Consider the following 17,189-nt stretch of genomic DNA (forward strand, 5'->3'; position numbering starts at 1 on the left):
TTTATTTGGTTGGTTTTTTGTTTGTTTTTTCAGGACAGGATTTCTCCGTGTAGCCTTGGCTGTCCAGGACTCACTTTGTAGACCAGGCTGGCCTCGAACTCAGAGATCCACCTGCCTCTGCCTCCTGAGTGCTGGGATTAAAGGCGTGCACCACCACGCCCCCTGCCAAATACAGTTTTTAAAACACAGAGAATAAGTTGTTTAGAAGGAATAAAACAAAAGAGAGTTGCATCCTGAAGGTTCATTCTTAAGTGTGGTTGGGACTGCTGCAAGGAAAGTACATGCCAGTACACAGGGAACTCCTCATACGGATGAGAAGAAAGGAGGGAGAGAACCAAGATTCCCCAGAAGAAAAAGAAGTGGTTGGTCCTGGTGTAGTGAGACTGTAGGATTCTCTCCTACAGTAGGACCATTGAGGGTGAGAAGGAAGCGCAGTCCTGTGTGGAGCAGTGAAGGAGAGGAGTGCAAGGTTCAGCCTGTGGCTCAGGAGGAAGAGGCTTGAGGCATAATGAGACCTGTTTCTGAGGGCAGAGAGAAGTGTACCTGTTGGAGGCAGGACACAAGGAGCTAGGGCAGGGAAAGGCCTCCGGAGGTTTAGAAGTGCAGAGGGCTTGGGCTTTGGAAGGAATCCAGTGACTAGTACTTCAGGCCTAGATTTTACAATTACCACACCTCCTCCTACTACTACTACTCTCTTCTTTTTCCTCTTTTCTTCCTCTTCTCTTCCTCTTTTTATTCCTCCTTTCCTCCTCTTCTTCCTCTGCTTTCTCCTCCTCCTTCCTCTTCTTCACCTTTTCTTTTTCTTCCTCCTTTTCTTCCTTTTTCCTCTTCTCGCTTGTTCTTCTTCCTCTCCTGTCTTCTTCTTCCTTTTCTTCCTTCTCCTTTTTTTGTTTTTGTTTTTGTGGTTTTTGTTGTGTTTTGTGTTGTTTTACATGCTGAGACAGGGTTTCCCTGGCTGTCCTGTAGGCTTAGCTGGCCTCAAGAGAGCCCCCTGCCTCTGCCTCCTGAGTGCTAGAACTAAAGCACCATCACCACCTGGCAGTACAAGCCTTCTTGACAGCGTCAGTCATGAGACAGAAAGTCCTGATCCCTCAGATGAGGACTGTACCTGGAGTTGGGGTGGGGGGAGGAGAGGCACGGGGGTGATGCTCACACATTTAGTGACACTCTGGTATGTGCTATAGAAAATGGTGGCTTCTTATTATTATTACTAGGGAAAAATAGAACACCACATTCATGTGAGCAAAGCCATCTGTAAGGTATTCCATAGAACACTGTCAGTAAAAGTTTGGGAACCAACTATCCCTTTCAGAGTCTTAGGCTTAAATTTGTGTATGAAGATTTCCATCCTAAAGTAGTAAACGTCACGGCCACATTAATTGGATCTGCCCAAGTCAGCGGCAGTAAGCACCACCGTCAGGTTCTTCACCTGTGCTGTGACTTCCTCGGCAGATTAGCCAGAAGAAGCTAAAGAAGTTTGAAAAAGAGTACCATACCATGAGGGAGCAGCAGGCACAACAGGAAGACCCTGTCGAGCGACTGGAGGTTTGTTTTACAGCCTTTTATTTCATAGCCTTGTGCTCATAGCTGGCTTTATTCAATCTTATTAAAAATTCATTCGTAATGTTTCAAACCTAGTTTTCAGATTGAGTTTACAAATAAGAAAGTAAGAGCAGTTTTGCTCCAAGCCAACTGCCTGGGTTGGGTGTTCTTTCCTTAGTCAGTCAGAGACGGTTCACTTCATTCAGTGACACACTTCTTTGTGGAGACAGAAAATTAGAAGTTGTTTGTTTAGAAACACAGTCAGACAGCCATGTATGTCTCTTTATTCCACAGGACTTGAGACTGAACCCTTTTGAAGCTGAACCCTTGAGAAGCTATCATTGCCATTACATTTGGTTTGTTTGTTTGTTTGTTTGTTTGTTTGTTTTTTATGTCCATAACCAACTTCTTTCCCTCCTGCAGCGGGAGAATAGGCGGCTCCAAGAAGCTAACATGAGATTGGAACAGGAAAACGATGACTTAGCTCATGAGCTGGTCACTAGCAAGATCGCATTGCGGAAGGACCTGGATAATGTAAGTGTGACAGATATGAAGAGAAGGCTCACACCAGAGACGCTTGATCCTTTCCTTACACTTTAGTGTTGACTGCTATAGTTTCTATCTACCCTTCCCTTAGGAGCCAGCTCACTTGTCAGCCTTTCCTTTAAAGGGACCTCCACTGTGTTAGTGCCCTGCCATCCTATGTTCTCTCACTGTGCTCATGAGTCCTGCCTGCTTGCCCAAACATCGAGAGGTTGTGGTGGGTTTTGGGTGCAAGGGAGTATTTTTCACTGTTTCTCACTGCTATCGGTTAGCAGCAGTGAGTTGTGAGCACTTCCTGTATTCCACAGAAAGAAGCACAGAGGTTTCCTTCTGTTGTGAGCGTGCTGGGTAACACTGTTCATGGCATTCCACTCAATGCTGAGCAACCGTTCACTGGTAGATACTCTGTTTTTGTTTTTCTCCTTTCTGTACTGCAAGCTTCCCTTAGAAGAAGTAATGGCCATTCATGGCTTTACGATTAGCTAACTTATTCTGTGGCAAGATAGGGAATGTTTAAGGTTTTGAGGGCCCATGGTCTCTGTTGCTGCTGCTTGATTCTACCATTGGCACAGAAGCAGTTCACAGATGAATGAGTGCTGTTTTCTAATAAAAATTTATTTACAAAAATTGGCGTTGGGTTAGATATGGCCCCTGAACTACAATTTTTGTAAGCTCCTGGATTTAACCTCCCAGTATCCTGAGATGACTTGTCGATTTGCCAAGATTCTAGCAATATACTTAGGCTTCCAAGGGCTTTCAGGCTTCTCACACTTGTGTATACATTACATTGCAAAAAAGAGTAAAGTTCAGAAAGCCCTTGACATCCAACCAAGTATACAAATGTACATAGTATATTTCCTTGAAAACATGTGCATTTATTGGTTTCTCAGTCGTTAAAACTGAGGAAAATGTGGCAGTATTTGTTGCCCCTTTTCATTTTCTCAGAAATTAAAATTTTCAGACAGACCTTGTCTGTAATCACTTAGTCTGCTTTCCTAGCCACCTTGGACACTAAGATCTGGCAGGAAGAATAATGGCTGGGGCACAAGCAGAGTCTGGATGGCACAATTTGGCGTCCTGTAACAAACAAACAAACAAACAAATAAAAACCCCTGCAAAGAACAGAGGATCAGAATTCCATCTGCTTATCAAACATGACTGAGAAGGCTCCTTTCTCCTTTCTCCTTGAACAAGAGTTCAAGGCCTTTAGCTCTCCGTGACCAACACCTGGCCTCTCAATGACTTTCTGGCATAGGCCTGCTTGCTTGTCAGGGTGAGCCTCCTCTCCTCTGCAGAAACCTGCAGGTACTGTCCTTGCTGCTCGGGCATTTCTGCCGGGAGTGTAGAGGGAGCTGGTGTGAATGGTGCAGACAGGAAGCGATGAGGAGGAGTCAGCCTGTATAGCAGAGGCAGGTTGGCCAGAGCCCTTGGTGCTTACTCCGCTTACTCCGCTTGAGCTGTTACAGTTTGTAGTTTTTGGAGTCAGCAGTGGTTTGAGACAGACTGTAGACTTACATTCTTTTTCTATTTTTGTGGGTTTTTGTTTTGTTGTTTTGTTTTGTTTTTTAAGACAGGGTTTCCCTGGGTAGTCTCAGTAGTCCTGCAACTCAGAGATCCACCTGCCTCTGCTTCCCAAGTGCTGGGATTAAAGGCATGTGCCACCTGGTTTAGACTTAAATTCTTAAAGCCTGTGCCTAAGCAATATAAACCATATTATTTTCCAGATCAATTCATCCTGACGCAGTAGTCATAAAACTAGGCTAGATTCCTGAGGCCTGAAGTAGAAACAGTGCAAATCGTAAAGGTCTCTCCACTTCACTCATGTCCTGTAGCACCAGGCAGTTTATGAGCACGTCCTTAACTCTGCTCTGTAAGGAGGGAATGAAATCTATCTATCTATCTTTCTTTCTTTCTTTCTTTCAAAATCTTACTCTGGAGCTCAAATCAGCTTAGAATTTCCTGTATAGACCAGGCTGGCTAGAACTCACAACGATCCACCTGCCTCTGCACTCCTCTACACCAGGCTAATGATTTTGTTTTTAACAATTACGAAGTGCAGAGGGATGAAGCTATCCAGAAAACTAGAGAGCTTCAGACCTCACTGGAATGCCTGAGATCTTTTCTGTGATACCAAAGTCTCCATTATAGTTACAGAACTAGTCAAGGAGCTGAGATTTGATGGCTTAGCTGCACTGCAAGCACAAGTTAGGGAAGGGTAGTGAGTTTGATCTGTAATGGCTCGCATATCTTTAGCACTGTCAGGTGGTAGGCACTGTACCAGGCACTCCTACACCATCTTTAGAAACCTTCAGGAAAAGCTCTGTATATACAGGACTATGATCCGCTTTCATTGATCATGAAATGGAAGCAAATCAGGTTGCCCAGCTAATCATAGAGCATAGCCATCAGAGTGAACCCCAGGTGCCCTGAGTCCAGTGCTTACACTCTAAGCATGCTGACTACAGGAGCCCTGCCAAATAGGATTCAGGAGTACCCAGCACCCACGGTTCTGAGCGACACCCTTTCAGAGTACATCTTCTCTTTTTTTTAATTAGTTTTTTTTTTTTTTTTTTTTTTTAACCTTCTATTAACTCCAGACCATGACTGAACGTGTTAAGAAGATGGTGGGGTGCGCTCACATTCTCTTTCTTTCTTTCTTGATTTATTTATTATTTATACAGTATTTTGCCCACATGTCAAAAGAAGGCATCAGATCTCATAGTTTGTTGTGAGCCATCATTTGGTTGCTGGGAATTGAACTCAGGACCTTTGGAAGAGCAGGTGGTGCTCTTAACTTATGAGCCATCTCTCCAGCCCGCTTTCTCATCCTTTTGACTTCTGAGGCTCAGTTTTTAAAAAGAAGTGGATTCCTTTGATTCTTCCCTCACATCTAAATTATCATTTCTGTTGTCATTTGTCTCTTTGTGGTATTGATTACACAGCTGTGGAGAAAATTCTCCTCATCCTTGGTGACCCCAAAAAGCCTTTTCCTCTGTGCAGTGGGATGACAACTGTAACCTTGGGGCGTGGGGCTGACCGGGACTCCCCTGTAGCATGGCTGCTCCTCCGCTTTGAGTTAGTATGGCTTCAGGGTGAAAATCAACACAGCGAGGTGGGGAATCCAGCAGGTTAAGTACAGCACGCCAGCTCCGTTGCCAGACATCAGCTGACTGTGTGTGGGTTGGTCTAAGTGACACTCTAGCTGCTCCATCCTTGATTGTAGCAGCTTTATAATGAATTTTTAAATTGAGTCATTTAAGTCATCTGGCTTTGTTCTTTTTAGAACTCACTTGATAGAGACTTTCACAGAAATACAAAGGACATGGAGGGTTCTAGAAATAGCCACCTTGTGGAATTTTAAGTGAAGTTTCATGGAATCTGTCAATTTGCAGAGAGACTTAACATGTGAGCAGCAGCTGAGCCCCCTGCCCATGGCATGTCACCCTTGTACTGGCATGTCTTCTGCTCCTCTCAGCACTGCTGCGTGGGTTTCAGTTCATGAGGCTTGACCCTGTCTTAGTCTGTGTAAATGATGGTGTTTTCTTAATTGCATGTTCCAGTTATTGATTGCTAATCTCTGGAAAGTGGTTTTGTGCCATACTTTGTAGCCTTTGTTTGACCTTACCAAAATTTGTGATTTAGTGTAATGAGAGGTTTCCTGTTTTTTGTTGTTTTGATTTTTTTTCCTTTGCGTTTCCTACATAAGCACACTTATCTCTGGGTGAAGACTGTAACTTCAGCTTCTTCTGCATTTTCCACTGCCTTCCGTTCTTGCTAAGGTCTTTAGAGCAATCCTAGCTAGAGAGCAGGTAGGGTGGCATCATGTGTTAGCTCTTAGGGCCAATTTGAGGAGTGGAGAAACCTTTACTCAGTTATCTGTTCAGTTTTGTCAGGGCCACATGCTTTCCTTGCATTTGTTATGATGTATACACATATTTTGTTAATTTGTTACCTTACAGTGTAAACTAACTGTGTTCCTATAATTAAATCCCAGTAGGGTTTAAAACTTGTTTTAGGATATTGCTTATAATAAATAGTGAGAGTTGAACCTGAGGCTTCACACAAGCCAGTCTGGCATTCCACTCCTGAGCTGCAGCTGAGCTGTCTTTTTATGTCTTATTGTGAGACGGGGCTGACTGAATTGTTTACACAGGCCTAGAACTTGTGGTCTAGTGAACTTCGTGGTGGGCTTACTGCTTACTTTTCAGGAAATTGTGAGTTAACTTCTTGGATAATGGAGCTATACAAAGTAGAGAATCTCTCTAATTCTTCATGTGACAACCTTTAGAGTCCGTTGTTTTAAGACAGCCTCAGCATGTAGCCCTGGCTGACTGGGTACTTGCTAAATAGCCAAGGCTAGCCTGGGTTCAGGGGTGTTCTAGTTTCTGCTCCCCAAATGGTGGGATCAGAGGTGTGCACTGCCTGGCTGGTTTTTATCAATTTGTCTCTAAGCACCTTGACCTGAGGACCACGTGTGTGGACCTGACGCTGCTGAGGCTCTGCACTCCTGGTGCTGGGTTATATCCACCCTGCCCCCTAACTAGATGGTTATCAGCAAGCTTCATCTTTCCAAACACCAGCTTATGTTTTACTCATTTGTCTGTAGTGTTTGTTCTGTCGGTGTCTGTTTTATTTTGACTTCGGAGAAGTTTAATTTGTACATTCTCTACTATCTTAAAGGTTTTAAAATTTTACTGCAAACCTTTTTTAAAATCGGCATTTGAAATTCTGAAATTCTGGGCAAGCACTGTTCTTATAAGGACGGCCCTGTTATCTATTTACACACTTTACTTCCAACCGTACAAGGTTTGGTTTCACAGAGTGGGGGCATCTGATATGTTCCCATTGTGCATACTTGCTTGTGAAAAGCCCCAGTAGTCCTTATTGCTCTAAGTCTGTGTGTGCTGTATGACAGGCGTATTTTCTGTCTTCTCCTTTTAACACAGCTTTTGTCTGTTACATCCAGGTAGGAACTGGTTTTGTCCTGTTTGCTTTTTTTCCTTTTGCTGCATCCTTAGGTGTTTGCTTGGGCTTCAGTCACTTTATAGACTGCTCTGACTCCCTTTTTTCCCCACAGCTTCTGCCACCTTAACCACACAGGACCCTAACTTTTTAGGCATTCCTTCTGTTTGACTCTCTTACAGAAGCCCCAGTGATAGGAGAATGTATATGGTTTCTTCTTTTGTAGTTTTTTATAGTTGCTTTCTAGCTATTGTCCAGAATTCTGATTACAGTGGGAGGGTAAATGTGCTTCCTAAACATCCTTCATGGTTGGAAATAGCAACCTGGGTTTATGTACATCCTCCCTAGACCGTCTCGTCTCAGGTCAGGTGCTCCCCTAACTAGAATGACTGTAGCAAGTGAGGTCCCCTCAGGGCTATGGCCGGGGCAGTCAAGGAGGCTCTGTGCGCCTTTCCACTGGCACAGTGCTTGAGGGTCAGCCAAAGCAGAGCTGGAGCAGGTTTTGTGGAGTCCATCTCTGTCACCAGCTTGTGAGAGAGGTCAGGAGAGGCTGCCTATCCTCGCCAGTTTTCCCCTGGCTGACCCACTCTTGGAGTCAGTCTCATGTGAGCTACAGCATTGATAATGGGCGCAGGTCACAGCTGTGCTCAAGTGCTGTCTGCCAGCTGCATTATCTTACTGTTTCCTTATGGTCTACTATCTTTATTTTGCTTGTAACTGCCTCTTGGGTTCTAGTGGAGGAGCAAGTAGTGAGCTATGCTCGGTGAGGGCAGCACTCACTTCTGTTTCATACCCATACGGTCTGCAGGCAGTCAGCAACGGACTCGTTTGCTCATGTCGTGCCTGTCTTAGTTCTTCTGTTAAGGCCCAAGGATGGAATGGACAGCTCAGACCCAGCCCCAGTAATTTGTATAAGTGCTTAATGTCAGAGAAGCCAAGCAAAGTTGTCCAGGAAGGGACCAGAAAAGACCATCCCTAGCTTCCTTGATTGTTGTCCAGCATGACAGTCACCCTTCAGTTACCTGTGAAGGGATCTGAGTCAGGAATCAAAGGGCTAGCCCCCTAGGACTCACATCTCCACTCACCAGCCATTAAGTGTGTGCTGGAAAAAGACTAGTGGATATGCCCATCCAAAATTATAAAAGAAAGTACCAGAAGAAAGCTGCCTTCTCTGTCGAGTTACTTTAGCAAGAACATATGCAGGGATGCATGGGAGAAATACAAACCATTTGGAGGCAGCAAACTGTAACTATTACATTTCACAGCTGCCATTCTATTGTCCACACTAACCTAGGCATTGCGCCGAGTGCATGTTGAGATGGAGAACCTGGAGCTTAGTGAGTCATGAGTCACTCAGCATAGAGATGAGTCAAAAGCGCATCCCCTGACCACTGCCCTGCACTACCACACACTGCTAGTAGCCTAGGTGTGACCTTGGGCATGCCATTCCTCAGTCTGGACTGGCTGGACCAGTCTTACAATAGGGTCATGACCTTTCAAGTTCTGAGTTCATAGTGAGTGCTTAGTGACAGCATCTCCTTGATGTTTTCAGGCAGAAGAAAAGGCAGATGCATTGAATAAGGAGCTCCTGATGACCAAGCAGAAGCTGATTGATGCAGAAGATGAGAAGAGGAGATTAGAAGAGGAGTCTGCACAGGTCAGGGTATCCTTGTCCCATCCCATAAACCTCTGAATTTTGCCAATACTGATGGGTTCAGCTAGAGGTACTCTCTTGGTGTTAGAGAACCTGGTGATAGTAGCTTCAGTTACTTTTCAGTTTTAATTTCCTCCATAAAATTTAATGGTTCCTAAAAACTAAAGCATTGAGTTAGTACATCACGGAGGTGGGAGAGGCTCCTGTGCATCAGTGCGGAAAGCAACAGAAGAATGCTAGCATCTGCCACAGAGGGCACATCCCAGAATAGTCAGTCCTCCCACCTTGTCCTCTGATGCCTCTCTCAGACTATCCTGAGAGCAGTGGGTGACAGGGGACCCAAAGCAAGCTCCCACCTCTCTCCTGCACCCCATAACCACCTTCCCAATTCCTCATCTCAGGCAGTCCTGGCCTGGATGAGCCTGACCAAGCCCTGCCTGTAACACTGCCATCTTTTCTTGGGCTCTTCCATCTGTTTGGCCTGCACTGTCTTTTTGTACAGTGCCTCAAGCAATTCAGTAGACGCCCCATTAGAGCTGAGGACTGGCATTTCGGGGACTGTTGACCTTTTCTCCTCCTGTTGGCTTTAAGTACAGAGGATTAGCATTGCGTTGGGAGGAGGAAACAGGTGGCTGTAAGGGGAACTAAGCCCAGCCAGAGTTAGGGGAGGCAGAGTTTTGGAAAGCTCAGCACTGTGCAGTTAATAGCCAAGCTTCTTCCTATTTCACTTAAAACTTTTTTTAATGTGTGCAGTTAAAGGAAATGTGCCGCCGGGAACTTGACAAAGCAGAATCAGAAATTAAAAAGAACAGCTCTATCATTGGTGACTATAAGCAGGTGAGTTCCTGCACCAGGGCCTAGTTGGGCTCTGGCCTGGCTTCAAGTCCATGTTCTTACTTTAGCCGCACTTGTAAGTACGGAAGCTGACTTCCAACTGGGGAGATTGCTAAGTTCTAAACAGGCATGCTTGCAGAGTGCCTAGCTTACCAGTAGTACACAAAAGCCCGAATTTTTCAGGCTATTCAGAGTATTTCAGATGTCAGGAGATGGAGTGTCTCTGAATTTTGGCAAACCACCCTTTCCAATGCTGGTAGAAAGCACAAACCCAGATTGCACTCCTTTTTTCTATACCTGGGACCTCACAGAGGCCTGTAGAGAACTCTGCAGGTTGGTTCCCATCTGTGCTTCTGTCGCCCTCATCTATGCAGTCACAGCATAGTCCAGCTGCTGCTGGGGCAGAGTCTATCCAAAGTCCAACTTATGCAGATGACACTGAACCAGGTCTGTGGTGTTATATTTCTTTAGATTTGTTCTCAACTGAGTGAAAGACTGGAGAAGCAGCAGACAGCCAATAAAGTGGAAATTGAGAAAATTCGGGTAAGACTTAAGAGATTTCATTCCCTGTAGTTCATGGTATGGGCCTATCCTTGACAGAGTAGGTCCAGCTGAGCAGTACAGATAAAGTGCCTGCTATAGACCCAGCTCGGTGCTCAACCAACTCACATGCCTGTTTCTCTGGAAGGACTGAGAATGAGACCATCTGTGCTGTGGTTTTAGCTCTCACACTCAAGTACCCAGGATTGTGAATGTCACTGGGAAAGGCGAACTGTCACTTGAGGTGGGGGTTCTTGCTTCTTCCTTCTGCAGACTCCCCTCCTGTACTCATATCTTCTGCTATACGGGATCTGAACACAATGCATATTCTTAATATTTTATTGCAAGTTCGGGGGCTTCTGTTACTCAGGACTGACTTTTAACTATTTTTCAAACCTTACAAAGGCCAATGACCTACAGACAGGTTCCTTACTAACCTGTTGGCAATGTGTGGTCAACTTTGCACACAGGACTGTGAAGTCTGGATAAAGATATCACCAGCAGCAGACTCCATCATGAACAGAAGCACCTGTATTTTAAATACGCCACAAATCTAAGAAATAAGAGGAAAAACCTTACAATGCAGTGGCTTAAAGACAGATACACCCTTCTTTTCCTTTTCATGGACACTGAACTCAGCCCCTTACACTGAAGCACCTGGTTTCTGGCAGTTAACACTGTCCTATTCTCCCAGCCTTTCCTGACCTTACAGTAAGATACAAAGTTGCATTCATCCCAAGTTAACCTTTCTTTAAACATTTACATTTCTAAATTTCACATATGGACTTTTTTTGGTGGTATAATTAACAGATTTTTTAAAGTTGGTATCCTGTTTTGATGAAATGTATTTGTGACTGTTTATATATCTTTTTCAAAGTTTTTTTTTTTTGAGTTATGTTTATGGGGTAGGTAATTTCATGCGAGTACAGGTGGCCATGGAGGCCAGAGCTGGAGTTTTGAGCAGTTGTGAGCCCCCTGATACAGTTCTGGGAATCAAACTCAGGACCTCTGGAAGAGTATTACGTGCTCTTGAGTACTGAGCCATTTCTCCAGCATCTATATCCAGTTTTGTATCCTATTTCTTTACACCAGTATTAGTATTTACCCATTTTTCTATATCATAAAAATTTTTTTCAATAAGTTCTTAGAACCTGCAAGCTCCCATGAATAAGCAAACCAACATATCTCATTGCTGTCATGTTGATATTCTCTCTGTATGCCGGTTAGTGAGGATCCTTGCATACGAGCCTTTGCTTACGTGCAACTTTGTTTCTTAGCCTAGAATTCCTCATGGTGTACAGCAGATCAGGAAGGGATTTTTTTATTGCCTTTGGTATGGAACACCAACCAGGCAGTCTTCAAAGCAGGTTGCGGACACTTTCCCCAAGATAGCCAGGCTTTTCTAGAACTCATAAGAGACACTGAGGTACATGCAGTATCTGACAGTGTGACATCTTTTGGAGTTTCTTCACTTCCGGTGTTCACTTCAGCAAAAGGTAGATGACTGCGACCGCTGCCGAGACTTCTTCAATAAAGAAGGGCGAGTGAAGGCCGCCAGCTCAGCCAAAGGGGTTTCAGATGAGGACACAGATGAAGAAAAAGAGACACTCAAGAACCAGCTGCGGGAGATGGAGCTAGAACTGGCCCAGACCAAACTGCAGTTGGTAGAAGCTGAGTGTAAGATCCAGGTAACAACGGCAATGGCAGTCAGATTCCCAGGATAGACTAGAAACCCAGAAATGACTTAGGTGTCGGGTCAGCCACCACCACTAAACGTTGACCGTATCCCTTCTGGGTAGAACACAATCCTTTTTACTTACTAGAGTGTGTTTAACCATTTCAGCTGTCCTAAGAGTCTGAACTTTATCATGCTAATAGTTACCAAGAGTTATAGTGGGACATAGAGCAAGCATTTAAAAACTACAGCTCTCTCATTCGATCTGCGGTATTAGTAATCTCTCTACACCTCAGGTTCCTGGTGTCTATATAAAAACCAGACTCTTAGCCCAACCCAGCACACACGTTTAATCCCAGCTTATGAGGGGCAGAGGCAGGCAGATCTCTGAGTTCATGATCAGCCTGGACGACAGACCTAGTTCCCCGACAGCCAAGGCTATACAGAGAAACCCTGATTTGAAAAAAAAAAAAAACAGTGGTGGAGGGGTGGGGTAGGGGTGGAGGGAAGGAGTCCTAATCTTTGTTATGTATATATGAGGATGGTGGCCCTACAAATGCAAAGGCTTTTGTTCTAACACCCATCACCTAACCTTGGGCATACTACCTACCTAATGGATATGGGCCTCTAGCCATCCTTGTCACTGGAGCACCATGAGTGGCAGCCTGGTCCAGGTCTAAAACTACAGACTATCTTTCCCGTGCCACAGCTGTTAACTGGACACATCCTTTTGTCAGGGTCTGCCCTAGGTACTGGGAGAGAGTCAGTGGGACTGCACAGGACAAAGTTAAAAATAAAGTCAACACCAAGGTAGCAGTATCTAAGCTATGGGCAGAGAGCAGCAGCAGAACATTGAGTGATGAGCACTCTGTCCTGAGGAGCAGCGCAGACCACAAGCAAAGGGGGGAGAGGCCTGCCTGGTAGGGAATCCCAGGGAAGGAATGGAAACAGGTGCCACGGCCAGCAGAGAGCTTGTAGGTCCAGTATAAAAAAAATCTCCAAGTGATTTGGACTTAGAGAAGTTTTAACTATGTAATGGTGTGCCTGACAGTTACAGGCAATGGTGTATTTAGGTTGTAATTTCAGACTAGGACAGCCCCCAAATTCGGCACTGCAGACCTGTCTCAGAAGAGCACACAGAGCTCTGCTCTTGGCTCTGCAGAGGCTGTTCCTGGAGCTGAGATCCTCATGTTCACTATTATCTCCACAGGATTTGGAACACCACTTGGGCCTTGCCCTCAGTGAGGTGCAGGCAGCCAAGAAGACCTGGTTTAACCGCACACTGAGCTCCATAAAGACAGCAACTGGGGTTCAAGGGAAAGAGACATGCTGAGGACAGCTGCTGCCTCCAGACACCTCCAGAAAACACACCACCTTTTGTTGCCTTCTTTGGCCAGATGTGTGATTCTGTGACATGTTCCAGGACCAGAATGTCCCTTAGGTCATAGCTGTGTAGCATGTTGGTAGGTCAGTGGGCCAAGGCTCCTGCAGCAGCCTGCCAACCCAACTGATGCTCTGGACATGCACCAGACTCCTGCCTCTGAGTGCCATCCAGGCCTCTCTTCCATGTAGGAACACTTCACCCAGCCAGAGTTGGGGCATTCTGTAATGTGTTGGTTTTTGTTTTTATTTTCTAAACCCTTTATTAAAAAAAGTATATATCTATACATATATATATATATATATTGTGTGTATACACACACACACACTCTCCCCCCCCCCTCCCCCGCCTCATCTACTGCCCACCTCTCCCCTTTGGGGCAGTGACAGGGGTTCAGAAATTGGAGTAATCCTTATCTGTCAGTGCCGGCAGAAGTCCCCAAAAAGATGAGAAGCACTTTTTGAGTAGAAGGGTCTTATAGTAAAATTACCTAATTTTGTTAACCAATACAGTGCACAGGTTTTGATTTGGTATTATTCACATTTCTGAGCAATTCTATGCAACTCTCATAAGTCTTTTTTTTTTTTTTTTAAAGCATTAGCTGCCAAAACTATTTCAGAAGGCTGGAGTGGGCCACATGACTTGAGACTGAATCAATCATGACATGGACAGCTCTTTGTTTAATGTGTCATGTGTACATATATGTCTGTCTGTGTGTGTGTATATACATATATATATATAAATATAAATATGCCTTTCCCAGTACTGTGCACTGACAGTGTTTAAATCCCAGACAACCTGCTAATCTGTACCACTGCCGTCTGTGGTTAATGGGCACTTCGTTTCATTCAAGGTTTGTTGAGCTCTGTTCTTCCTGCCATTGTAGGAGCTGGCAAGAGCTCCTTCACCTCTATGTTTGCACAGCAGGTTGTACAAGTAGGGAAAACTTAATACATGAGAGTATGCACAAACTGTGCGGCCCTGCCTTGGTTGGGTCCTTGTCAGGCCTCTCAGAGTGGCCAGGTGTGGATCTTACTGGTCAGATGGGCTGTGGATTCTCACTTTAAAGCTATGAAATGGCGGTTTTAGCACCTTTTTTAAATTAAAAACAAAACCTTCTGACTTAATTTATATGCTGACACGCAGTCTCACGAGTGGCTCATCCTCTCTGCTCTGTGTAGAGATAGCTTGGTTTTGTATATAAAAACATGAGTCATTTTCTCTTTGTTGGCTCTACTAATGCTTGATGGGGTCATCTACAGTGGAGAGATAACAAGTGGCCAACCCTAACCCAGACCATCCCTCACCACTTCCTTGTCTTTCTTGTTCAGTTACCCAAACAGCTGTAAGCCCATCTAAAACTAGGTGTGTGGACATTGTGCTAGGGTAGTTTGTGCGTCAACTTTATGAACTGAAGTATAAACCAGTAAAATTGTATTACTATTTCTTTTGTTCGTTTTAACAGCATATTCATTAAATATTTTGGTACAAACAGCATTGCTTTGTACAAAAGCAGTTTTATGATTTTTATGTCCCGTTCCCATCCATCCCCCAGCAACAGGCAGGACCAGTATGTGCACATCAGGTGGAGTAGAAGTGTACCAGCACATGGGTGGAAAACATACTAGGTACAGACTGTGTTGTGCAAGGTGAGTGTGTGTGGCCCTCCCTGAGAAGTGCGGTGCTGTGGGTGACCTTCTAAGGAAGGTTTTCATAAGGAGATGGTAGGATAAGGTTTGGAAGAGCAAATCATCTCACCAGTTGGAGATGGGAGAAGGAACAAGGGACTGATGGTACCAGAGCAACTCAAGAGCGGCTTTAGCTCAAACACCTGAGCCTGGGATACTTGCTTATCCATGGAAAAAGCAGTGGCCTGGGCAGGTATACCCTCTCACCCTAGGGATGCAGGTACCCAGGCCCTTTACTAACACTCTTTACTCCACCCTCCCTTCTCAAATCAAAGTGTTGCTTTTTTTCTGTTTCTTTGTTGTTGGTTTTGGTTTTTTTGATACAGGGTCTCTGTGTAGCCTTGGCTATCCTGGACTCGCTTTGTAGACCAGGCTGGCTTTGAACTCACAGCGATCCACCTGCCTCTGTCTCCCGAGTGCTGGGACTAAAGATGTGCACCACCATGCCCAGCTCAGTGTCGCTTTTCTAACCCTGTACCCTCTGCTTGCCGCTTGACCAGCCCTCCAGAACCACCTATAAAGTGTCTAGGATTAGAAGCATGCCAGAATGTGGACCTGGGAAAGTGATCCCTGACTTCCACATAGCTGCAGATCCTTAGAACCCTTAGGCGTGTGCCTAAAACAGCTCAGACAAGGATCCTAGATTTGGGGAGATACCTTACAGGTATATGGGACAAGCTGGACCAGTGAGGTACAACATTTTTGCAAGGGAGAAATGTAAGGGATACAAGTCTGCAGTGTCGGGATTTGCTCAATAAAACAGGACAATGTTTAGGAAGGAGAGGGGGAAAAACACTCAGGTGGAGGCCCATGCAAAGGACTTGAAAGGTGTAGGGAAGGAGTTGCTGAAGAGTTTAAAGGTAGTTTGCGTTTGTGAAGTTCTCTTACGATCCTTTTGGGGTCAAGAAGTTGAAAAAGGGTGTGAGCATAGGTGACAGGAAATGAGAAAAGGAGTCTGTGAAACTCTTTAACAAGTTTAGCTTTCAGTGTTCAGGTACTAGATGGCCTTAGACAGAGGGCTGGCGATGTGTGTGTAATGTGCATTGGCTACGGAGTGAGTCACCTGTATACTGTCTCAATTTCAACACTGTTGACAGCTCTGGCTGCTGATGCTCTGCTGCAGTATCCTGTCATCTGCCTTGGACTCCATCTACTGGATGCCAAAAGCACACAACCCATAATATCTTCAGGTACTGCTGAACATGACCTGGAAGGCACATCCCCTTAGTGGATAACTGTTGCTCTCTCCTGTAACCTGACTTGGGGAAGGGATGCACAGACACATGCAGGGGGTGTGGACAGAGGTCTGAGGACAGCCACACAATGGGTAGAGTGGCATGGGTGTCACAGGTGAAGGTTGGCTAGTGAGAGATGGGAGCAGAGTTTGTTAAGCTGTTGGTGAGGCAGGCCCAGAAAGGGGGTGTTACAGGCAGGGGCCTACTGCAGTGTGGCAAGGGCAGGAGGCAGCAAGCACTTAAGAGAATGACCAGGCCAGGTAGTCATGGTCTGTTCTTTGTCCAAGATTAGTAAGAAATACAATCTGCAGTCTGAAGGACAATTAAGCCCAGACCACCACTGTTGCCCAAATCTGAACGACCACATCACAAAAACCAGAGCCTTTGTGAGGGGTATTGAGGTAGGTGACACAGGCCACTGGTGGTTTGGGAGAGTCAGTCTCCTCAGATTCACTGAGGGGAGAGGGTGAAGACATAAGCTGGAGCAGACAGGATTAAAACCATACAACATGGCTGGCTCAGAATAAAGGGCACAAGCATTAGGCTCTCCCCCCTGTTTTATAGGGGAAGAAATTACAGTTCACAGAAGGGCTTGGGGCAAGGTCACATTAGCTGCAATGTTGTCCTGCAGCTGGTGGGTGGGGAGTTGGGTGGGAGAGGTAGGGGGGGCTACTTTACCCCTGCCTGTGCGGCAGGTGGTTTCTTTACTGTATGAACATTATTACATGGAGATTTGGGGGCATAATAAGACATGGCCCTGAATACACACCCCACTCAACCTTTCTCTTTCTACCTGCCCACCTCACAGGGGTTCTTGATGCCTGTCACACATCCTCTGTCCCCTCCCTTCCCCTGGTTCCCCAATAAGCTTTTTTGCTGTGGGCTGAGCCCTGTGCCCATTACAGGCAGGCATGTCCAGCTCAGGCCCTAAGAATGTAATTGCTGGCTCTTCTGAGTCCCACCAGCAACCCTCCAAGTACAAGCTGACGGTGTACAGAGAAAGCACAGGGGCCTGAGTCATCAGGTGCTTCAAGAGACAGCACCCAATGTCACTGTCTACTTACCTGATGCGGGCCAGGTGTCACACTGTTCGCCAGCAGCTTTCCCAAGCTGGCTGCTGGAAGAAGACCTTCAC

At 45.4% G+C, this 17,189-nt stretch overlaps 1 protein-coding gene across 9 annotated transcripts in view; it reads left to right on the plus strand.

Annotated features, from left to right (window-relative positions):
• Positions 1-14,628, plus strand: part of RABGAP1 (RAB GTPase activating protein 1) — a 138,260-nt gene extending 123,632 nt beyond the window's left edge. For all 9 annotated transcript variants that reach the window (XM_084798465.1, XM_084798458.1, XM_084798459.1 and 6 more), the window contains 7 exons: positions 1,453-1,545; positions 1,966-2,076; positions 8,600-8,704; positions 9,455-9,538; positions 10,007-10,078; positions 11,566-11,763; positions 12,961-14,628. In XM_084798465.1, coding sequence (XP_084654591.1) covers positions 1,453-1,545; positions 1,966-2,076; positions 8,600-8,704; positions 9,455-9,538; positions 10,007-10,078; positions 11,566-11,763; positions 12,961-13,083 — 786 coding nt within the window. In that variant the 3' untranslated portion in view covers positions 13,084-14,628. The remainder of the gene's footprint in view (positions 1-1,452; positions 1,546-1,965; positions 2,077-8,599; positions 8,705-9,454; positions 9,539-10,006; positions 10,079-11,565; positions 11,764-12,960) is intronic.
• Positions 14,629-17,189: the final 2,561 nt, after the last annotated feature.

Source organism: Acomys minous, assembly GCF_964271855.1.
Source record: "Acomys minous genome assembly, chromosome: 10".
In the NCBI taxonomy this organism is placed as follows: Eukaryota; Metazoa; Chordata; class Mammalia; order Rodentia; family Muridae; genus Acomys; species Acomys minous.